The 24,605-nt window shown below is 51.4% G+C and overlaps 1 protein-coding gene across 1 annotated transcript in view; it reads left to right on the forward strand.

Annotated features, from left to right (window-relative positions):
• The window catches only part of LGR6 (leucine rich repeat containing G protein-coupled receptor 6), a 150,056-nt gene that overhangs the window by 107,267 nt on the left and 18,184 nt on the right, over positions 1–24,605 (forward strand). The window contains exons 6-11 of the mRNA XM_063356428.1: positions 3,447–3,518; positions 17,565–17,633; positions 19,117–19,188; positions 20,400–20,471; positions 21,592–21,660; positions 22,654–22,725. Of these exons, the coding sequence (XP_063212498.1) occupies positions 3,447–3,518; positions 17,565–17,633; positions 19,117–19,188; positions 20,400–20,471; positions 21,592–21,660; positions 22,654–22,725 (426 nt within the window). The remainder of the gene's footprint in view (positions 1–3,446; positions 3,519–17,564; positions 17,634–19,116; positions 19,189–20,399; positions 20,472–21,591; positions 21,661–22,653; positions 22,726–24,605) is intronic.

Here is a 24,605-nt window from a genome sequence, read left to right on the forward strand (position 1 = left end):
TGGAGCTCACAGTGCTAATGCCTGTGCTGTCTCTCAGCCCGGTGCAAGACCGTTCTACAGGATCTTTTAATCCCCTGGGAAAATATATAGAAAAGGAAGTGAAATGAAAATGAAATGAATTCTACTAGGAGTGCTGCGGGGATGATTTGGAAAAAATCACATTTATGCCCAATTTGTGAGAAGAAATCGGCATGGACAGAAAATCTTCCTTCTAGAAACTGTTGTGCTTTTTCTTGTGGGGCACAAATGACACTTGTAGGGTTGGGTTTTTGCCTGGTGTACTTCTAAAGTCTCATCACCTGAGACGCAAACTAAGATGAAGCATCCCTCCCTGGCCTGTCTGGTGGATCGTGGCCGCTTGGTATTCCACAGCCACTGCCATTTATGTCGCCCCTCAGCAAGACACAGTGTGGGTCCGCCGGCACAGCAGAGCTAGCCTGTCCCATTGCGGGTGGTGGCACTGGTGCTGCTGGAGGAGCACGCGGGGCAAAGTGCCTGCCACCCTGCCACAGGTCAGTCGTGACTACTGCTTTTGCAAAAAGACCACTGTTTTCTCATGGAGGTGCATAACTGACAAACAGCCTGCATGCCAGCCCACAAGAAAGCAATGACTGTCCTGCTCCTTCCTGGGCAAAGCCACTTTCATGGACGATTGCCCAAAACCAGCCTCGCTCCATGGTACTGACCTGCAAAGGGAGATACAGCGATCTCAGAGCTCGTTGCTCTTACTGAGGACAGCGGTGGATACCAGCTCCAATGGGAATGGGAAGGGCTTAAAGATTTCTCGTGTTTTTGCACAACAAGAGGGTTGTTTATAGCCCAGAACCAAATATCTCGAGCTGCTATCAAACCAGCTGTAATTTACAGGGCAGAATATAACGTCGTGTGGGCTGAGCTCAAATTGACAAACACTGGAGATGTTGCAATTCCACTTGTTAAAATTTGTTTACCAGGAGAGGAAAAAAAAAAAAAAAAGGCAGGATGGAAGAAAGGAATGTCTTTTCAAGTGTTTACCTTTCCAACTCTCTTGTTTCTATTATTGCCATGTGGTTGGGTAACAACTCTAGAGTTCAGCTTGGACAGCAAATTTTTTTATAACTCTCTTTTTCGGTTGCTCGTAATTTTCTCACCAACAAAGAACTTCCTTCTGATGATTTTTATCACTCTGCCTCCAAACAAAGCACTATAGAGCCAACTATAAACACAGCAGGTGATTGCTTTTCTATTCTGCCTCCTCGCCTGACTTGGGTGATAGTGGTCAACTGCTCAGCATGTCCGAGCTGAGACAAGGTGTCCTGTCGTAACCCCCGACAAAGCTCCAGGGAGCTCACATCTTCCCGAGCATCCAGCATTTCCCCTCTCCCCACGCTGTGCCCTCGCAGCAGACAGAGGTACGGGACAAGGGTTTCCTGTGGGACCTCTTGCTGCAATTACAGAGTGACTCCAGATCCAAACCCTCGATTTGCCAAAGGGACCCAAAATTGTTGGCACCATCTTGCACTGGAAGTGCCAAGTGAAGGAAGGGCAACATGATCTGAAGCTGTCCCGTAACATTTGATAGAGGAGACCATCTGGACTTGAACTTCTCTTCTTGTGACAAGGAGAAATTCCTCCTGTAAGATTCTGATTTTGATCTCAGCTTCTTTTCTGTCCTAAGAGTCACAATCAAACCAAGTTTTCTTGCGGGCAACGTCCTTCTCTTTTTTTCCCATTTGCTCAAAGGAGCAAACATATTTTATCACACATCTTTCCCCTCCCTTCCCCTTCCTCTGAAATGTTTGTATGTTGTCATCCCAATGACAAACATCCGTCTTGGGCTGGATTCTATTTTGCAAGCCCCTACCAAACTGCCCTAGAGCCTGGCTGTTCCTCCACTCCCAGCTCCCTCTTGTTTTACACTAGAATATTTGGCAGTGGGAGCTGCCTGTGCTCAGCCAAGCAGCTCACACTTGAATCCAGGTGGAGTGAGAGATTTTTCAAGCTGAGACAGATTTAGATCAAGCAGCAAATAATGAAAAAGCAATTGATCCACCTGCCAGCCTGGAGTCTCCCCCAGGCTCTTGGAAGGCGGCAGCAGCGTTGGACAAAGGCTGGTGCATCCCTGAGCGCAGGCGAGGCAAGGAAGGTCCCCAAAGGCAAGTGGAGTGGCAGCAGATTAATCACACGGCACTCTGTGTTAAAGGAGAACCTGAACTGTGAAACAAACTGATGGGGAAACCTGCCCTGACAGAGGGTATCCTGCTCCAGAGGACCGTACCTCCTCGGTGGGCATTTCTCCACACAGACCATCCCACTGAAAGCATGGACATCAGTAATGTGCTTAAGCGCAGGCTGGTAGAAGTGCAGGCTGGGCAGCATTGGGTTGTCTTCTCCTGGTTTTCAGCACACTTTCCTCAGACTGCTAACAAGATGTCTCTATATGGACTTCAAGGTGCCCTCGAGTGGGATTTCAGAGGGAGATGTGCCATTAGCCACGTGGCTCCCACCAGCTGTAAAGAAAGCTAGATGGCAAAAACACTCAGATGTGTGCACACATACAGAGACTCTGACAATCGGAGAGGAAGAATCCAGGAATTTACGTCTTGGGTTTGCCAAAAAACTGAGACATGGGAGTAAAGGGCCCACGGAAACAGAGAACCCAGCAGATGGGATTCCAGGAACTCATCACCTATGGAGCTTCCAAGGCAAAAATACCCCAGGTGGTGTTGCAGGGGCCCCCAGCACACAGGCCTCCAGCACCAACATTAAGGCTGGGAGCTCCAAAGCTCTTAAGTACTAGATGTTCGTGGTATGTAGCACCCGAATGAATGGGAACAGGGAAAAAATTGTTGCCTTAGTGCAGAGAATGTGCCTGTTGCCTAGCCCCTGAACTTCAGCCAGACACTCTGAAGCATTAAACTGAAGACAACTTTCATCGCAATCAAACTAGAGCTAATCCAGGAACTGGCAGCATTTTCATTTTTTTGCAAGTAGAGTTAATAAACTGTGACTAACAGGATGATTTTGAACTCAAAGCCTTCTTGCTGCTACTAAGACTCTGAGGTGTCCAAATATGACTGTGTCCTTAGATAGCACCCTGTGCCCATGAACAACTGTTGAAGCCACATGGCACTTCGTAGGGTTGGGCCCAGTGTAAGGTGAGACCTAGGGTGTTTCTTGAAGCTTCTTGTTTAAGCATGTTCATCCAAAGTCACCCAGCAGCTGTGAAAGTGGAGATCTCAGGGAAACTCCTACATCAGTCTGCATTTCCTGGGAGAAATGGGAGCTCTGTAGCTGCTCTGCAAACACTATTGCACCTTCATGTGTCTCACGGAGCAAGAGAGGCAATGCTCCTCGTCATCCCAGCCCAGGCTGTGCTCAGCTTGCAGGATATCCCTGGGCCACGGCTCAGACTGGCAGGAAAAGGTCAGCTTGCACCTCCACTGACCATCTCTGTTTGTCCACAGGCACCTGCACAACAACCGGATCCAAAGCTTGGGAGCCAACGGCTTTGATGGGCTGCACAGCTTGGAAACCCTGTGAGTCACCTGTTTTCTTCTCTGTCTTTAAGAGCTCGTGTGCATTCATCCCCTCCAGCACAGCCCGCAGGAAAGGGCTGGTGTCTCTGGGTCAGCCCCACTGCACATTCACTCGTCACCAAGCGCTGAGGGCAGCAGCAGGGCTGGCTCTGGGCACCAGCCCAGCTAGTAGATGCCCAGGGCATGATGCTTCCTGGGGTGGTGGCAGACTGGACTTTCTCCCTGCATCTATGCAAGCTGTTCTGGCTGTGCTGCTACTGCAGAGGAGTCTGTGCATGTGGGAAGAGTGGCTGGGAGGGGGGTCTGAGGCCCTGGACACAAATCTAGTCCTGGTTGCCATCCAAAGAGCTTGCACGTGTGCCCTGCTCAGGGAGTGTCCCCATCTCCTCACCACATGCACATGGTCCCAAAGCCTCCTAAACACCTGACTCCACCGAAATGGGGGGCTGAGTTGAGTTCAAGGCCGGTAAAATCCTTGGGGATCTGTGGAATCTTTTTGAGATGGTCTCATGTCTCCTGGCATCACCCATAGCCAGCTGACTTCATCTTGCACCATGTTCTTGGCGTGGCTGGGTAGGCAATGTCAGGAGACCATGAGGGAAGATGGGAAGCAGGAATGAACTCTCCTCCAGGACACATCTTCATAAGCAGCAGACAGGTCACCCTGAACTCGGAGAGAGTTAAATCTTACGGCTTTGCCTCGTGCACACAGCACCTTTGATGGCAGTATGAATTGCCCGGGTCTCATTGGCTGGAGGAAACATAAACAAGCAAGCAAATAAATCAAGGCTCTGAAAGACTGGAAGAGGTGCCTGTTGCCTTAATTGTGCAGCAAGGTCTCCCTCCATGCAGGCCTTGGGGTCAGAGTCAGCCCCTCGTTCCTTGCCAGGGAGAACAAGGGGGTCTGGGTCATGGCAAAAAGAGGTGACACTTCCCAGCATTCAAGTGCCATTCAAAAAGACAGGACCCCTCTGTGCCCAGCACGGTGCCAGCAGCAGCCACCGGGCGAGAGTGGAAGTGGCGGAGTGTCAGGCAAGCCCTTGTCCCTAGACACGCTCCTCGGAGCAGGACCATGACAGGCATTGTCTCTTACTTTCAGACTGGCACATCCCGGGGCCACCCAGACGGGCTCAGCTGGGGAGAGGCTGAACCCTGCCAGGGATGGTGCAGGAAGGGAGGCCGGATGGCCTCCATGGATCTCCCCACCACTGTGCCAGCTTGGCTTTCCCCCCAGCCATTTGTGGTGGGCACAGACAAATATGTGAGGGGAGAGTCATGGCATCCAGGCAGCACAAAGGCAGGCAAGTTGCAGGAGAGAGTGGAAGCCTTGCTGATGGAAGCCTGTTTGGGCTATCATCCAGACAGACCATGCAGCAACAGCACAACCTACACCAGGGCAACCTTATTCTGCAGCCAATGTGGTCAGAGGCACCCTGCTGCCCACTCCAAGCAGGACAGGGCTGCAGAGAAGAAGCTGGCCCCTTATTTACTGTGGGAAAGACTAAAGGGCTTCCATTGCCCTGGGAGATTATTCAGTTTCCACAGACACTTGTGCCGAAAGCCCGTTTTCCCTCTCTTCCCTTCTGCTCCTGCTCTAGAACTTTCTTTGCCATTTGTTGCTCACCCGAGATGCCACTCAGCATTCAGGGGAGCTCAGCGTCTCCCTCTCTTGCTCTCAGGACTGCCCAGCGCCGCAGGGACGGGGGTCTCTGCGGGACCGCGGCAGGGGGAGTCCTGTCCCTGCTGACCAGGCAGCCCTGGGAGTATGTGCCCTCCAGGGGCTGTCCCCCCGGAGCAGGGCTGTTCCTGACCGCTCCTGTGCCCAGGCTCTGATGGCCCGGACCTGTGCGTGTGAGTATCGCACAGCCCCCGTCCTCCACAAGCTGCAAGGACAGTGCTGTGGGCGAGATCTCGCCTCCACATCTGGTCACACGGAAGGAGCGCACTCAAGAGAGGGCGAACTGGCTTTTGCTCCTCTTGACTGAGCACCTAACTCCGACCTCCGGGCCAGCAAGTATTTCAAGTCACTGATCTTTGAGGAACGTGTTTCTCAAGTGGAGCCACCCCCCTCGTGTTAGCCCCCAGCACTCATTTGCCCCACTGACCAAAGCTGGCCAAGCTCTGGGGCAAAAAACAGCGAAGCATTTGGCTGCAACGGCTCAGCCAAGCTGTTAGACCTGCAGCTGCCTACCACCTCTCAGCTCCCGTGTATGCGGCGACTATTACAGTCTCCACATATACCCTTTAACTCAAATTATGATTACATTCTGTTGACAGCACTTAGCACATTTTCTTGGCTTGTGGAGACCAAACTGTGCTCTCAGTTACCCCGTGGGCATTACCTCCTGGAAGGCAGCAGGATGGTAAGAGTTGGTGAAGACAGAAACTTCCCCAGGGTTCCTAAAATGAGTATTTGTGGCCAGATGCTGATTATAATCCAGGTACAATAGCTGAACTGTAAAAGTTGAGAGGAAAAAATTATTTTCGGGGTTTTCAGAAAAGCCTAGGAAGTTTTAGGTGCAGAAACCTCTGTTTCCGCTAAGCTAAATGTGTCTTCTCAGACCCAGGTAGACAGAGGAACTTCTATTTTTATCAAATGCAGCCACAACTTTACGAGGCACAGCTCCGTGCAGGTCTCAGCAGGGTGCAAGCTGCCTGTGCAAAACCACACCGGACACCTGACCCAGGTCCTCTCATTTCTGCAAAACCAGATCCCAGTGGAGCACCTCTGCTCTTGGAGATTGCTTGGCCTTGATATTTTAGGAGGGTGGCAAATCTAGAATGAGGTAAAGCGAAGTCAGATGAATGACTTCATCTTTCCCCTGCATCGACCTGCAGTTGCCATGCACAAGTCAGCTCTGCCAGGTACGGAGCAAGAGCACCTCTGTGTTTTCGGTGCTGAGGGGCAGGCAGATGGAGCTGAATGTGCAACACCCACCAGGTCTCAACTGGTCAAACACCAGCATGTAGCTGGATAAAGCAGCTCCAAGAAAATCTTCTGTCAGGCCAGGATCTGGCTGCTCCCCAGCCCCCCCAGCCTCCCCCCCTGGGAAGGAAACCTGGGCAGGCAGGCTGGAAGCAAGTCAGAGCTGCTCTGGCCAGATTCCCAACAGGGTTTCGAAATAGCCTTGAAGCCTAGTGAGATTCCCTCACCAGTTCCCATAAGCCTGAGAGATGACACAGTGCAACCCTAGAGGGCTGTGGGAAGAAACCCCAAGTGTGTCTGAGCCACGAAACCAGGTATTTAGATGGTCGAAGTGGGTGATACCTGACATTTTTTATCCTTCTCCAAAAAACACAGAGTAAATGAGAATGTAAATGTCCTTATATGACATGTTCTTCCTGTAGCCCCTTTGGATAATGGACTAGATCCTTTAAATAGGGTGTAAGCCCAGGGGTCACAGAGCAGGGACAGCTGGGCACAGAGACTTTAAATACGCAGGAAAGGACAACCATACCCCAAAGGCATGCCCAGAGGGGGACACCTCTGGCCAAGGGGACCGCCTGGACCACAGAAAATGGCCTGGTGCAGTGGGGTGGGGGAACCCCGCAAGGGCTTCACGTGAGGAGTGGGGAGGTGAAATGAGAGAGAAAAGCCAAGGGGACGCACCGTCTTCTGCTAAAAGTAGGGGTGAGACATGCCAAAAGCTGAGACTCCAGCCGCGCTGCTCTTCACGTTGCTTTGCTGCTCCTGCCTTGCCTTGTAAAACCTGCACTGTAGTGTACTGCTCTTTAGGACATTTAGGGCGTGCTGTAAAACATCGGGCAGTATAACTAGCTTCCTGCCCTTTGGATGGAAGGATCTTAACTTCTACATTTCCTGATTATGTTGGACTTAATGTCTCAGTCTTTAACAACGCAGGGGGAACGTGAGGGAGATAAGATTATACCTGTTCTGTAGCATAAGCCTGGTAGAGTAGGGATGTTTATGGAAAAGTTAATGTGAAGAGAATTCAACTTCAGCAAGGACCATCACTGCAATGACAGAGGTTGATTCTTGGAGACATTCAGATCTTGTACTCGGGGCTGGGGGCACGGTGCTAGGGGAGGCAGGGCTGTGTTTTCAGAGGAACAGCAAGGAAAAAATGACATCCAAAGGCTTGCACGGTGCTAATACAGGAGCCAGGTTCCCCACTGCTGCGTGAGGACAGTATTTCTCACGGCGGGATCCCTGTGACATGAATTTCCACAGTGATGCTGGTCTTGTGGCCACGTTTCCTCCTTACCACCTTCAGCTGGAAAGCTGACCAGCGTCCTGAGGTCCTTGAGTTTTACAGCTGCTCTGAATGCAATCTAAAGGCTGATAAATAATTGCCTCATGCCTCGTAGTGCTTGACTTTCACCTTATTAGATAGGTTGTGACAACGCTAAACTTAGCCCTTTTCTTCCCTGGAATATAAATGTTTCAAGGATCAGACTTAGAGCGGAAGGTGAACACATGAAGTACCTCCAGATGGCCAAGCCCCAAGTCACTGCTCTTTGCAGGGTGACGGGATGGAAGGGGTGGGATACCTGAAACTATGCAGCCAACTAGATACAGGTGTGTGGGGTGCAGGGTGTGTGTGTGTCTGTATATAGCACTTCACAGACAGCCATGGCTAGAGCACCTAATGATGGAAGCTGAATTTCAGAGCTGGCCCCCAGTTCCTAGTTCTAAACACCAGCACGCATAAACCATCATTTAGCATTTCCTCACTTGACTGCTGTTAGGGAGCCCTCAGCCTTGCCGGTGTCCCCATGTGAAAGTGGGACAGACCCCAGACAGCAAGCGGAGAGGGCAGCTGAAGGGGTGGAGGGGTTCCTGCATGGATCTTCCCATGTCTTCCGCCGAAACAGTAGTGCTTCACTGAAAACGCCGCTGGGCTGGGAGCTCCGCTTTGATGAAGAGGAGAAAGTGTTTTTTCTCCCATCGGGACTGTTTTGCCCAAGCAGAGAAGGGAGGTGGTGCGGCCCTGAGCGCCGGCTGCCACACGCGTGTGGAGAGGGAACCCGTCGAGGCAAGTCCCTGGGGCCTCTGACACGGGGTAGGCAGGTCCACGCTCCCACATGGCGCTCGGGCGCGGATGGGCTGGCAGCGCCCAGCAGCACCCCGGCGTGGGTACATGCAGAGTCCCCCATCACAAAGGCCACCACGTGTCCCCCAACGCCTGCCGGTCTCGATTTTGAGCTGCTGAGGCAAAGGCAAAGGGAGAAATGCGAAAGCAAGAGCTGTGGCCCCCGCAGTGGACCTGTCCATGGACATGGCCGGGTCCCCTACATACATGGAGCGTGGGCTGAGCCGAAAACAGGGGGCAGGACCCCTCCCTGCCCTGGCACATGCAGCCAGACAAGACCCAGACACTGGCAGAGTGAAAGGCGTCCTGGCAGGGTCCCGTCTCCCCACCCCGCAGCGGGGCTGAGGTGGCTGGAGAGGCGGGGAGGGGGAACAAACGGCTGCTCCCCAGGACCAGCCCAAAATGCTGAAGGCCTCTGGGCTATGGCCAAAATAGCAATGATCTGCCCCAAAAGTACCGCTCCTCTGATTGTTCAGGCATCACCAGCCCGTCTCTGACGCAGACGTGATGGGGAAGCGGCTCCGAGAGACCCCCGCAGCCCTCGCCCGTCCCCTCCGCCTGGGATGACCCTGCCTCTTCCTACCTCCCTGGCTGCTCCCTCCCCATCCACATCCCTGCCAGCTCCTCCGCGCATCAGACAAAGGAGATAAATCACTTGGAAAGAGCAAAACTCCATTCATTTAAAAGCCTTTTAATTTATTTTTAAAAAATAGCGCTAATAAATTAAAAACGTCTCCCAGAAGAGCTGAATCCAAAACCCTCTGGCTCCAGGCGTTTTATCTGCCTAACCTTGCCTCACAGGAAATGCCCTTACCACAGGCTTTCGCAGCGCGCTGCCCTATTATCCGGGTAATTAGTCGAGTCTGTAAATGTGGAGCAGAGCTGGAACCTACCGACTCCTCCAGAGAGTTGGATTTTCTACGGTAGAAAAAAAAAAAAATAATATAAAGCCCACCTCAGGCGATGAAGGCAGGAAGGAGGAAATGTGAAATATCTCCACCACAGCTCGTACAAGGTTTTTTTAACCCTTTTATGGCCACATTATTCTCCTGGTCTTGCTATTCTCCTGGAACACTGTCTGCCAAGTGCTACCTTGCTGCTCAAGTGGCATTTGGCTTCATCGGGATGTTTAATTTGAAACCTTTTGTGCAGGATCTTGATGCTAATCCCAGTCAGCGCAATTCCCAAAGCCAGATGACAGTTTTGGCTCCTCCCAAGGTGTCCTTTTTGCTGCCCTGAGCTGCTCTGCTCCCTCCTCAGCATCCTGGTGCCCCACCAACCCTGCTGTGTGTCAGCCTGGGTCCCCCCGCAGCCCATCAGAGGCGCCTTGGCTCCGTGGTACCACCCTGCCCTGCCAGAGGAGGGAGGCGACTTCAGCAGAGGTTTGGGTACCCAGATTGAGGGGACAGAGAAAGGAAGGGGGCAGGTGGCTTTTTGGAGAGAGGGACCACAGCTCAGGGCCCTGACTGCATGGGTCCCTGTGTCTGGTCCAAGAACAGAGCTATAAAGTACACTGCCTGCTCTGATCGAAAGTAGCATTTCCAAACAGAGAAAGCCACCTGTAAAACTGAATTGGCAAATGCACTAAGCACTGCCTGGGAGCATGGGGACCAGACGCTTCCCTTCTGAGGTCTCCTTGGACCGACAGGTCCCAGTTTGCTGTATCTTCTCTCCCAAGGTCAGAAGCCTGGATTGACAGAAATGCGTCCTCGCTGATGCAGCTCAGGCTCTGAACCGGTCAGGTGCTCTCCAGCTGGTCTCTGAGCTTTGGCTGAACATGACCCCAAGCAGACATGGTGTTTTGGAAAATTATGAAGCGAAACAACAGAGAGTGAAGCCAGCCCAGGTGAAAAGGTAGTTCTGGAGACACTGCATTTTCCCATGGGTAATGGCTCCGCAGTAAGGCTCACCCCCTTCCCAGGACTCTGCCTATTCTCTCTTTCCCCACCGAATCCTCACGCTACCCCCCTTGCACCCTGCCAGCCCTCCAGCCTGGCTCCCTGGAGCCACTGATCTTGCAGTGACAGACAGCACCGAGTCTCCCCAGACCTCCAACCCTCGGGTCTCCAGACACACTTGCTGTGGCTTGTCAGGGCTCCTCTGGCTCCTCGGGCTTCTGGCTGGAAGCCTTCTCCCCGGACACGGAGCCCTTTCACAGAGCAGCTGAGCGAGAGCAGCTGCCCGCGCCTGAGGAGGGGAGCCTCTGCCTCCAGAGACGTGGGAGAGGGAATTGGTTGCCCGTGAGAAGGAGGAACAGACACGGCAGGCAGCACCGGCGGCAGCAGAGGCAATTTCCCCGCGGACATGCTGATGCACAGAAGCTCAGCCCCCACCCCACGGTCCCTCCTTCCAGCAGCAGCGTGCTGCGGGGGGGGATGTCATCAGGAGCTTGCGCACCTGGGGGGGTGGGTAGGTCCCCAGCTTCCTTCCCGCCATTCGGAAACGCTCTGCTGTAGGCCATGCTTCCTCGAGCCTGCTTCCTTCCCCGGCTTGGCAGAGCGCAGCAGCCTTCTCCGTGCCTCCCCTGCCTGAGTCATCAGCTCCATGGTTATTGTCTGTGCATCCCAGCGACCGAGGTCCCCACTGCTCCGGTTTGCGGTCAGCTCCTTTTGTGTCTTGTAAATTATATGTGCATGGCAGTGCCTGTGCTCCCAGGACCCCCCACGAGATCCCGCTCTCAAAGGCCTATTTCAACTTTGTTAAATAAATCTAATGGAATTGAAAACACATTTAAGCCGGTACCTTCGTCAGTTAGAGAACAGACAGAAATACTGGTTGGAACAGACACATTCTGGGCACCGCTGCGTTTTTAAATGGAGAACAGAGCTGTGCGAGGAAGGAGCGGCGGCTGCAGGCGCACGAGGCAGGACCTACAGGTCCCCCCCGCCGCAGCAACAGACCACATAAACCCCGTAACATGGTGCAGCACCGTGTAAGTGAGAGGTTGGGATGTTTCCAGGACAGGCTGTCAGAATGAATCCTTGCGCAGAGGTTGCTGCTTGCTCCCGCCAGAAATCCGGTACCGTTAGTACCTGACAACCTTCCCATGCTGTGGGAGCCCATCTCTGCTCCTTTGGGACACCCATAAACTCTGCCCCACTCCAGCGCAGCCTGGCTTCTCCTTATAATTTGCCAAAAATGGGCCTTCCTAGGACCTGCTGATTTTCCCAAATTAAAAACCTGACCCTAGCAGATGGATCCCATGATAGGTCATTTCCCCCTTCTGTGCACACTTGAGCATCCCCTTCCTGTGTGTCTCATTTAGGGGATGGGCACATGGCTTCAGGCTGGCTGGAGTCAGAAATGTGCTCCGGGTCCTTTCCCGTCCCCCTTCCCTCCTTTCATTTATTACAGGCACTTGCTGCATCTCATCACCCAGACCGTGCGCTGGGGAAGGGCACACGCTCACTGCACGTGTCAGTCACTACCGGCAGAGCAGGGTTGATGCTGATGCTACCCAACAGAAATACGGCACCTAATGGTGCAGCTACTTTTCACGCGCTGGACTAATCAGGCAGCTCTTCCCAGCCCAAGCTCAACTCCAAGCCATGAGCCTGCTACAAGGCACCTGGGTAAAGCAGTCTGGCCGGTGCCGGGCAAGAGGTCAAACTAAATGGTCACGACGGCCCCCTTGGGCTTTCAGACTACCAATTAAATCATTTCCAGTGCTTGATTTGGCCACAGTAACCAGCACGACTAGCAGCAGCGGTAATTACAGTTACTGGCAGCTTGGTGCGACGCCAGCACAGGACAGGTGGAAATGCAAGTCCTTATCGGAGACTGCACGAAGTCTCCCCCCAGGGCACCGCATTAACGTCTCGCACTGCACTGGGACTGAAATAGTCAGCAAATGTCCCATCTCCAGCTTCTAATCTTACTGCATCTTCAGGTTTATTAGCTGCAAATTTGTGGTATTTTGTGGCTTATGGAAGAATTTATAGTACTATATAATTTTTTTTGGCTTCCTGTGTGGAACCACTAATAGTCCATAACAGGCAGAAAATTGACCTGAGACTCTTTCCCCTCCTTCTCTCCTTTTGGCCTGATTGAAGATATTAATAGTTCCAGGCTGCATGTTGTCAACTTCAAATCACCCTGGCAGTTAAAGCCCAAAATAACTGAGCCTTTGATGTCAATTTACTTTTATTTCTAAATAAACAAGAGGGTTGGTTAAGATCTTCCAAATATGAAGCTATAGGCTCACTCTAGAAATAACAACAGTGGAAAGCCAGCCAGTTCATTGTGTCTTGGGCAGAGCGGGTGACCTTTAAGAGGTTTTCATTTTAACTAGAAGAACAGACAAGGCTCCTTCCGACATCCCATTGTGATGCCTGAAGCTGTTAACTTGGAGCCCAACTAAGGAAAGTGATTTTTTTATAGTCATTTCTCTTGCACATCATTTCTGAACCTCTTGGCTGGGTGATTTTGCTTCCAAAAGCCCTTAAAAATGGGCAAACCTCTCTTCTTTATGCTATGCCCATTATTACTTTTTTTGTTACAAGGCTTATCTTGTTTTGGCATAGCCATGGCCGTGGTGCATTGGCATCTTTCCACCAGGTAACGCTGCCATTGGGTCCACTTTTCCAGGTGTGCCAAAAAGGGCAGCACCCCACAGCTGAGGGACCTCATACGTGGCGTGCAAAGCCTTGGGGCAGACCCCAGAGCCAGGGCAGCTGAGACCCGCAGTGCCAAGTCCAGCTCCCCTGGGCCAAGGGGCCTCCCTGGCCAGCCCCATGGCCACCCCGGCCCATGTGCCACAGCAGAGCAGTAGGGATAGTGTTACCTGATGGCAAGTTTGGCTTTTTGCAGCTTTGACAAAGCTAGAAGATGTGGGAAAGTGTCAGAGCGTGGAGCTGGGACCAGCAAAGCATTACCCAAGCAGCTCAGATAAGGCAGGGAGAGAAAGGGGACACTTGGAGGCATTTTCTATGGCACGTCCTTTTTCTATATCCACCCACACACTGGAAAGGGTTTGGAAATTATGTACAGTTCACTAACATGCTCAATGGAGGAGATTTTATTGCCGCTGAAGTCCAAATGCAAAATCCTCCCCGACCCACTGAGCCCAGACTCCTTCCCATCTGCATTGACCCTCTGCCAGGAAAGAAGCTCTGGAGACCCACCACCAGCTGCACAGCCTGGGCCAAATTCAGTACGGGAGAGCAGGCAGAGAGGAGCAATGTCCGGGATGGATGTAGCCCTGCTGATATCAGACATCTGTGGAAAGACCCGAGGACTGAATTTCACTAAATGAGCAGAAACTTTCCCACTGCCACGAACACCCACGGCCTCCGCTTCAGTGAAGGTCGGAGACAGTTTCTGGGTCGTTGCTTGAGCCACAGCCCAACTCAAGCTCTGGGAAGGAAGGATAAGGGAGAGAGAAGCCACCCTCGTGTCCTGGTTTGGGTCTGGGCTTCAGGGAGAGCTGCCCCACCGCAGGAAAGAGATGACACCTGGGGACCATCTCAGGTACCGGCTTCTTCCAGCCTCCTCCAACCAGCTGAACCCCCGGCAATGGGCAGAGCTTGGCACAGGGCAGCGCTGGAGGCAAGTCAGGGTGGTGTGCGAGCGGCACACGGATGAAGAGCAGTCGGCTGCGAGCATCACTCGGGGGAGCTGTTAACGAGCACAATTGGTTTTGTTTTGCGGGAGGGAGGCTCACCTCACCAAAAACCAGGAAGCACCGTCAGGAGCGAGCACGGGCACATTGTCTCTCCTGAAGAGACCGGGGTTGCCGGCAGCCAGGCTGGAGCAGCATGACTACACCTGGTTGCATTTCCACTTTCCAACAAGCTCGGTATATGCCAGAATTCAGAGATGGCTTTTTTACCCAGAGGGAACTGCTGAACACAATGCTCTTTGTATCTGTCAAGTGCAGGAGGGAGGGAGGCACCGGGGTGCTGCCAGGGCTGGGAAAGGTGTGTGTTCGCTCAGGAAGAACTGGTCCTGTACGTACTTGCACACACACGGAGGTACAAACAAAATGTTCATCTGCTGATGAAAGACCAGCCTGCCTGGAAGAGACACGGGCTGGAAAGGAAATGCCTTTTTAGAGAAAGAGTGGAGCAAATATTACAGCACACTGAATTATTCCTTGTAAATAACGTTGGTTACAGATCTAAGCTCCCTTTTTCTGTTAGTGAATCACAGGTGAGCCAAGTCTCCTCTCTGTTGGGCAATATTTTCCGTGCTCGCTGCTCACGGACATGTCAGGTATCGCTGGGGAGAGACTCAACCCTGCGCCATCGCACAGAGCTTGCCCCAGCGTCAGTGACATGATGGCAGTGGGCTGAGTGTCATCCGGGGACAGGGCTCACACAGCCTCTCCCACGGGGTCGTCCCCCGGCGTCACGCAGGCTGACCCCAGCCCCTGGGTCTGTGGGACAAGGGCGGGAAGCGACGCAGGCAGACAACCGGCCTTGAGTCACCTCTGCAGCCTCTGCGCTGCTGCGAAACCTCACTGTAACCTTGGGAAGTCACTGCAGGGTGAGACTTGTAAAGGCATTAAGCACCTTACGCACCGATAGAGATTTGGGACTGTCAGTCAGCTTAGGCTGCTAATGCCCTCTGATTTCATTCAGTGCAGTGATCTTAAGGTTAATGGGATTTGACTGATGCTTTCAAAACACCCAGCAGTGTCCTGTCTGCATTTCTAATCACTCATTCTCTTTGGAAATCCACTCCTGTGCTTCTCTGAGCTTCCGTGAAGGGATGCGCATTGTAAAAGTCCTGCCCTGTCTTCCCCCAGTAACAGCCTCTATAACGCGGGGCACTCGGCCGTGACAGGGGTGGATGCCTGACAGGTATCCCTGAGAGAAACTGGCTAAAAGCATCCAAGCTGCTGAAAACGAGCTACGCACGCGCTTTGCAAAGAGTGAGATGCATGAGCAGTCACGTGTTGGGCTGTTTGTTCTTGGACAGATCATTTTGGGCTCAAGCAGAGAAGACTGGTAAAAATCACCAATCTGCTTGGACCCAGATGAGAACTGAGTGTGTCAGAGCAAGCTCTTTAGGAGACGCAGAGCTCTCATAGCTAATAGATGTGAGCTAGTGGGAGGAGGGGACACATCGCTCCTGTCTCGCTCACGGCTCCTGGGGACTCACGCAACGGCTTCGTACGTGCTGGGACTCTGCCGCTGCGTTGCAGGTTGGAGGTGGCGGGGAGGCAGAGCTTGTGGCCTTGTCACCAGCCGTGTGCTCCTCTCTGGCTGACTGATGATTATTGAACTACGTGAACACTTTCCAGACCTCGAGGTGTAGGTCCTACAGGAGCAGGATTCGTTTGTGCAGCAGACTGCCTCTGTGACTGGAGAAGAGAAAACAGCCCGTGGTGTGAGGAGGCAAACCTTGCCACAGCAGGACCTGCTGCATCCCCTGCACGGCAAAGGGAATCCAGCAACAAGATCCGATATGAAGCTTTTCAGGGCTGCACCCAGGCCAACCTCACGTCCTAGGGAACTACAGGACAGGGGTCAAAATCAGAAGAAAGATACGGAATAAGTCATATAAGCCTGGAGTCCTGGAAGGCACAAGGGAAAACCAATTTTGGAGAGACTCTGGGGTGATTTACTGTGTAAATACCTACAGGGCAAGGCTGAGACAGTGCCGAGAAGTAATTCCCAGGCAGGGACACCGGTAAAGAAGACTATGAAAGAGAGAGGGGGGCCAAGAGAGATCATAATGTAATTACCATGCCTGGGCCCAGAGGATGAGAATTACAAGGTAATTGGGCAGCAACTCATTGCTGTGTAAATGCATGGTTATTTCTGTTCCATAAACCACAATCCAGGTTACATGGTAATTACTTTGAGGTCCATTAAGTGTAATTATACAGTAATCTCCAGGAGCCAGCAATTACCCTCATGTTCCAAAGTATCTACCACTTAAAACTCAGTGAGTTTCATGCAGGTAGGAAGGAGCCGCATGGTTTTCAGACTTGACAGCGTCTTGGTCTGTGGGATGGCCAGGACGGGGTAAATTGACACCTTTTCAGCTGGAACTGCCTTTCAAAGGAGAGCGTTGGGAATGCTAGAGGAGGAGTGGTACACAACTAAATCCCAGTCAGCCTCCATGGGCATCATTCAGTCAACAGCAGGATTGGTACCTTCAGAGAGCTGTTCCTCCTGGGATGCCAGCAGTGCCCCACAGCTCAAATAAATCCTTTTCTGGAGGTGCCAGCCCATCCTTGGAGAACAAATACAGCCCATGAGGTTTAATTCAGGCTCCTATGTTTCCTCTGGTTGCCAGGTTGTCAGGGCAGGTAAAACTCTACACTTGTTATTGTGATCAGCGTATACTTTACTTATTTTATTATACTGAAAATTAAACTTAACCCTCGGCAGTGTCAATACCTTTGGCTCACAGTTTCAAATGTGGGGTTCACCCCAGCCATCGGAAGAAGATTTAGGCCTTCCCATAGCCCAGTCTTCCTATCGGTCCCAGTCACAGCACATCCTAGTGTCAGGGAGCTCTGGCATCCCCAGGACAAGCACCAGGGGAATGGTCCCCCGATCCCCTCTGCACCACATGGTGAGGGGGCTCAGAGAAAGCCCTTCCATGGGCCCACACCAATGAAGCTGCTGTTGTATTTCTTGTCCTTTATAACATCCCATTTGGACCTGGAGGTGCAGGAAAAATGACTCACAGCCAAAGCCCCTGGGGGTGAGTCCTGGGAGAGGGAGCTGGGGCATTCTGGAGATGCAAAGCAGCAGCACGGTCCAGCGCCGGGCACGGCGGGACTTGGGGGGAAGGGGTCCAGGTGGCAGCAGCCATTACTTGGACTCGCTTGTGCCTGACAGTGCTCCTAGCAGGGAATATTCCTACTGCAGGAATGTGTGAGATTTTGTTTCCAGGCAGTGGCTGGATCAGCACAGTAGGAAAAACCTGCCTCCCATGCATAACAACCAAGTTTCCATGCCTTCAAAGCACAGATACACTCAGTTGAGTTCCTACAGCCATATTAATGAATGTTTTTCCCTTTTCTGTCTTTCAGAGATCTAAACTACAATGAGCTGCTGGAATTCCCTGGGGCTATCAGGACGCTGGGCCGACTGCAGGAGCTGTGAGATTTTCTATTTATTTCTTTTCAAAAGCATTCCCCGATGGAGAGAGACCAATAAAGCATCGCGTGTGCTCTGACTTGGGGCGACCACTCAGTTCAAGCCTTTCTTTTATATTTCCCAGCCCTCTCCATCATGCACATAAAACCAGTCTATTCCCTCAGTTTCCATCAGCTCTAATCACTTCACCATCAGCCTCTACACTATGGCTGGTGGAGGGGAGTGGGAGATCCCCCATCAGGCTTGGAGCAGGTTCCTCCTGCAGTTCTTCATTCTCATGTGGCATCTGATGAGCTCAAAGTTCACCTGATCTCCAGCTACTTCTAATGTCCATTCCCCAGCTTGGGACCACAACCATGGAGTTATCTGTGTTATTGTAAGGCCATGGCTTCTGCAGGCCCTGTGACAACTCCTCTGGCATGCAGAAACTGTTTGGTCTCCCTTAGGACAAATTTATAATAGGGAACTACAAAAGTTTATGACTGTTTTAGTGGCTAGCGCTCTCTCCTCTAATCAGTCAGCCTGTGAGGCACTAAAACTGGGAAACCATCCCACTTAACACCCACGAAGGCAGAAGCCCCAAGATGGGGTCAAGTGGGGTTGATGTGGATCCGCAGTTCCTGTGGGCCCTAAGATTGTGTCATACTGGTCACAAACTGGTGTGGGGCAAAAGCAATTGCTTTGGTGCTTCTGGGAGGATTGGAGTAAAAATCTGACGCTACTTTTTTCTTTTACTGGAAGAATTTCTTGTCAAGGAGTGTTCTCAGATCAGACCAGATATCATCACTACTCTGACATTCAAAATGAGAATAAGATCCTTAATCCACTTAGAGATGGCTTTTGAAATGCCTGTCACTAAGTAAGAGGCGAATTTCAAACAGCAATCCCACTAATCACTCATGTAGACTCCTCTGGGATTGAACAACCTGGGCATCACCCACAGCCAGTCTTGGTCCTGGACACAGGATCCCGTGGCTGCCTTTGACGTACAGGAGATCAGACCGTGGCCACAGAGCTCTCTTCTGCTGCAAAACTTTGCTGATAACAATTTTCTCAAGCTTAACGAAAAATATCACAGCTAGATCTACAACTACTTTGAAGTCACATGGACCAATAATTCATGGTAGGCTGCACTTTGGTTGACAGCTGCGGAGCTATAATGGAGACAATCCATAAAAATTGTAATTCCCGGAGGATATAAAATAAGTGTGTTCTGTTTGCTCCTGTTTCCTGACCTGTAAAGTGTTAAACCTTAAGCCCTTGTATCCCTGATAAGTTCAGTGGAGCACCAAGCAATACACAGAGTAAACGCAGCAGAATGAGGTCTTTGTCCTGCCAAAGGACAGACCTTGTTCACTTGCTGGGAACTCACCTCCTGTTTTATGTGTGTTTTGAAGGCTCTCTGCCTTTAAAAGTGTTGAGGAAAGAAGGTGTCTCCAAGCCTTTCTCATCCATTAATATCAAGATATTTGTTTCTCCCAACAGCGGTTTTCATAACAACAACATCAAAGCTATTCCAGAGAACGCATTTGTTGGGAATCCCCTCCTCCAAACAATGTAAGAAAATTAAACAATGTTTCCTAAATCCTTACATCCCCCAAAAAGGAGCATTTTGTGGTGTCTTTGGTTGAGATTTCTTACAGTTGCCAGTATGACCTCAATTTGACATTTGTTGTATACGGGCCAACCCAAGCTGGAATTAGCACCTTCCCAGCTGCACCTCATGTTTTTTGCCATGGGTTCTCCTTTCCCCACAGATGAACTTTGCTGCAGGACTTGTGGATAACAACGAAGGAACAATATATGGGTGGTCTGCATGGAAATCTTGCTGTGCATAACAGGATTTTCTAAGACCTGGATGACATCTGCCTGTGTTTATTCCTTGTGTTTAGACAAGATGCTAGCCAGCTACAGTAGTAGCTGTATGTGTCGGGGAGCCGGGACACCAGATTGCGTGTCTACCCCAGACTCACGGACACAAAGTTCTGCAACACCCAGTTGTCAGCTCATTTCCCCTCTCACTCAGACACAGGGCTGATTTTTGGGCAGTTCTTCCCTGAACCACACTGATATTGGAAATCATGGCAAGTGACAGAAGCTCTACTTGGCCGGTCTGGGACTTAAGTTATACCAACAGCTGGAAAGCCATGGTGACACTGGGCGAAAACAGTCACTGCTCCAGTCAAAACAAACCAGCCCCATCCCCATCTTCCTTGGACACAATCCTTGGAGTGATGTGGGAGTGGGACACATCCAGAACACTAATATCTCCATTGGATCTGCTCATCTAAAGTCTTTCACATTTGTTGGGGGGAAAGTGCTTCTTGTAGGATGTGATTCAGCTCCTCCTAAAGCTAGTTGGATCCTAGAAGAGTTGACTTCTCTCCACTGACTGTGACAAGTAGGAAAGATGCTGACGCTGGGAAAATGTAAGATCAGAGGAGGTGTCATCAAGTGCAAGGTGTTTCCCAGCAGATTTACAGCATTATAGCAAGGTTGAAGGAGGGCTTTGCATCTTTCTAGCCTGCCTCATCCAGCAGGACCCTAAAGGGCCCTTTCACAGCAGCAGGAGACCTCATTTGTACCATTATTCAGCCAGAACAGGCTAGTGGTAGAACCTGGGGTTATTTGGAAAACAAGGGTTCCTCAGAGGATAACCAGCACCTCTTACATAGCTTAGTACTAGTTGCTCCAAAGGCTCTTGACCTGTAATAGCATCTTCTCTTCATGTGCAGCAAAATCTGACCAGTTATTCATTTCCTTTGCAGCCATTTTTATGACAATCCCATCCAGTTTGTTGGACAATCTGCTTTCCAGTACTTGCCAAAGCTCCACACTCTGTAAGTTCACCAAGCACATCCTCAGAGAGGTAACACATCCAAGCTCCAAGCCCTGTGAGCTGGACACCTTAGTGGCCTTCCCCCTTCCTCGTTTCTAGACCCCTTGTGTCAATAGAAGACCATGATGCCACTCTTCTGGCCAGACCCAAAAGCAGTGAGCCAAGGAGTAGACACTGCAGAAGTTTTCTACCAAGGAAGAATAATTTTGAGAAGGGCATTCTGGAGAGAACAATTTATTCCTCCTGCCCACCTAGCTGACAGGCACTGGAGTCTTCTAGGGTCTCTACAGCTGTGTCAGCACCAGGAAAGACCACACTCACAAGGGCCATTACATTTGCTGCATGCTGCTCAAGCAAGCCCTGCACTGTTGTGTGGTTACCCAAACACAAGGCCTCTGAAGGCATCTGCCTTACTCCACAAGATGGAGAAGTGGAGGGACACATGTCCCATAACACCAACACCATGGCATACTTACTGGGCAGCCAGTGGTGACAGTGCTTCCTTCAGATGAATGGCCCTAAGCCTGCTCCAGGGCCACCGCCACGTGGTGAGCACCATCTGGACCAGAACGGCTGCTCCACATTGGCTGGCCTGGACTGGCTGGCTGTTCAGCTAACCTGTTGTGGCACAGCACTAAATATCGAGGCAGAGGCAACCTCAAAATCTCTATTTATAAGCCTTACCCAGCCTCTCGCTGCAGGAACACACACTCAGGCAAATAAAGTAAATCCTTCAAATACCCGTGCATTCTTTAGCTCCAAATGCATAGACTCCGGGCAGCTTGGGTGGGATGCCCTGCTTACATTCCCCATGGTTTGGGATTTTTTATTTAATTTGGGTAGAGATCATGCCAAGAATGTCAGTGGTTGGGGGAGGGTCTGAGCTTGCCAAGCTTCCGTGCATAGAAATGTGTATCTGCGCTGCGTGAAACATCTGCTCCACCGCCCAGCTGGCAGTGGCACACTGATGACAGGGACACCTTTGGATCTTGGCCTCTGATGACCCCATTTGGGTGTGAGGAGGCAGATTTGCCACCATGGCTGATGAGTCTGGGACCTAGCGCAGTTGCACTTTCTTCTGGGTCCTCTCTCCACCTCGCCTCACCCTCATTTCTCTGCAGGTCACTCAATGGTGCAACGGACATCCGAGAATTCCCAGACCTTAAAGGCACCACCAGCCTAGAAGTTTTGTGAGTGGCAACTCTCTCCCTTTTACCCTGCTATTTGTGCTCTTCCTCCTTCAAGGTGGTCCAGTCTGTTTCAGCAAGGACAACTTTTGCAATGCTGCGCAATTGGTTGTCTTCAGCTCTGCCTCTCCCTGGTCACTCACCTCTCTGCTTCGTTTCACCCCTGTGGCTCCTGAAAGCATCTTTCCTCTCTGTGAGTTGCTCCTTGGTACTGTTGAGTCTGCTCCAATCTTTTTTTGTTTTGTTTTTTTTTCTTCCTTCCTTCCCTTCTGCGTCTGTGAAGCAATGAGCCTTTGGGTGCAGCACTTCAGCATGGTCTGCTGAGACCCAGTGCCTCTGCCCATCTTGGGACCAGCACTGGTAGTGCAGTGCAGGAAACAACTGCTGTGTTCATCACACATCTGCCACCCAGGCTGGGGGCTCTTGGAACTGGTCTGCTCCCATCGTCACACCACCAGACCCAGGAGACCAGGAGCCTGGAGGACATGCTGTCTCTGGCCACCCATGGTGCTCCTCTCTAGGGCAGTAGTCCACACGCTGTGTCCAAACTGGGAGCACAGATGAACTTTCCAGCCCAAGAGTGTGATCTGGCCATGCCTTGCCTCAGGAACCCAGGGACACACCATCCATCCCCAACACATGGGTTTCTGAGGCAGTCGTGGCTCCAGGCAGATCACCAGTGTGGACAATGGGGACCTGGGGTGACAGAGCATGCCACGGAGGGCACTGCCACCTGCCCTCCACGTGGCCAAAGACAGCAGTGAATTCAGTACTCAGCAACATCCCAGAATTTCTTATAGGCGCCTTATTCACCTTTACAAGGTCCAGCAGCGGTGCCCATTTCCAAGTCAGTTTTTGTTTCTCTCCAGGGATTTCATTATCCCCTTGGCACTGTCTCTTCTGCCACCACTGGGGACAAGTAGCTGGGCTTGTGAGTTGCGGTCTGTGCGCTGGCTCTCAGTAACACCATTTCTTCTCTCTCTTCCACTCCTCCAGGACCCTGACCCGGGCAGGCATCCGTTTACTGCCCAGAGGGATGTGCCAGCAGCTGCCCAGCCTCCGAGTCCTGTGAGTAACACATTTCTCTCTCCTCTCTGGTCTTTAGAAAAGTGCCATCAAAAACCAAGGTTTCTTCTTATCTAGCTCAGGGAGGGGACCAGCTATGGAAGACCATCCTGTGGTTCTTGTGCCCATTATCTTTTCTGTGCAGAAAACACCACCTTGTTAGGCACTACCTTGACTTCTGCATGTTCTTGAACTTGCTTGCTTCATCCCAGGGTGATGCTCTGGACCCGGGGCTGTAAGCAACAAGGCACATCCACATTTGCCTCCTCCTTGCTCTGCACCAGTGGGAACTGTTTGCCCCATGCAAGGAGGGTAGAGAGGGTGCAAAGGGCGGTGGGCAAGAACAGCAGCATCACTTCAGAGCTCCCATGTATATACAGCACAAAAGCCAGGGGTGAATCACATTTCACACAATGCTCTGCCACAATGTCGGCTTACTGCAGTCGGAGCTCCATCAAGTGCCGTCATCTGGAGGAACGATCCTGTTTACACTCCGGGAGGGGACAGGCCTGACCTGATGGAGACCTGCAAGGCCACATGGCCACGGCCCCTCACATGGTGCAGCAGTGGCAGGTCAGGGTTTCGCTCAGACTCTCTGAGTTGGTTTGGCTCTACCTGCTTGGCAAGCACTGAATGATGCTGAGTGCGGGGATGTGCTTTTTTAACTTGGTACATGATGAAATCAGCATCTCAGAAAGACTCCTGCATCTTCTCAGGAATCACACCCCTCATTCCTGAGATCCCCAACCTTGTCTGCAGTCGAAGACATCCTCAGGAAGTGAGTCATGAGCCAGATTTATATAAGTTTGCAGCCTTAGGGCAAGCAGGAGGCTTGCCTCTCATCAGTCTTTATACAAGCAATCTGAAAATGAAAACAAGTTTGTTCCAGGAAAGCAACAGGAGTGAATTCTTGATCGCAGAAATTGGAAACAGGAGAAAAACATAAAAATAAAAGAACATAATTTGTAACTTAGCAGATGACAACATTTTGGCTCCAGCTGTCCCTGGAGGGAAGATCTCTCATCTTTAGACATCTGGACCAATTCAATGGACATCTTGCCACCAAAGTGTATGTAGCCTTTGGAATGGCCTGGGCTGTAGAGTCCCAAGTGCTCTGTTTATGTTTGCACGTTATCAGACTGTAAACCTTTGCAGCAGAGCCTGTTCCTCATGCCGGCCCCCTCCTTGTGGGAGAGTTTTATTGGGACACCCCACCTTGTTCCTTGTTCCTCTTTCCCAGTTAATTTTACTGACATTAATTGCATTGCTTTCAGAGTTTGGAGAGAGGGTATGTGGGCCAATGTTTGTGCACGTTTACATCTCTTGCCTTTGAAATGCGTTGGCCTTCTGTCCCCACAGAGCCAGTGGCTGTTCTCGCTGCCTTCCCCTTGGCAGTTCGTCAGGTTGACATTACGAGTGTGACATGTCTGGACACAGATGATACAATCAACGCCACACTTCTAGCCTCCTACCGCTCACATCATCTGCAGATTTTCTGCAGAGACCTCGTATGGGGCTGTAAGAGCCACCACAGGGGCACGAGGCTGGCGGCGGTGCTGGGACGCCAGTCTGTGCATGGCCACTGAGCCCAGCACACCCAGGCAGGGCAGCCTGGCCGAGCTTGACCTCAGCGTCAACCTGACATCGTCCTGCTGCTTTTGTTTAGAGCTTTTGTAGCTCAGGGCACAGATTTTTCTTTCCTTTCCAGCAGAAATAGCTGAAGCTTCCCTGAGCAGAGCTAAAGTCCCTTGATGCCACCAGTACCTTCATTCTGATGTATCCACAACACAACTTCAGTGACCAAGGGTCCAGGGAAAAGTGACTGAAGCTGTGGTTCTTTCTCCATACTGGAGAGTATGGAGAAAGAACCACATACGTCTCCA

This window comes from Chroicocephalus ridibundus, chromosome 20 (assembly GCF_963924245.1).
Source record: "Chroicocephalus ridibundus chromosome 20, bChrRid1.1, whole genome shotgun sequence".
NCBI lineage: Eukaryota > Metazoa > Chordata > Aves > Charadriiformes > Laridae > Chroicocephalus > Chroicocephalus ridibundus.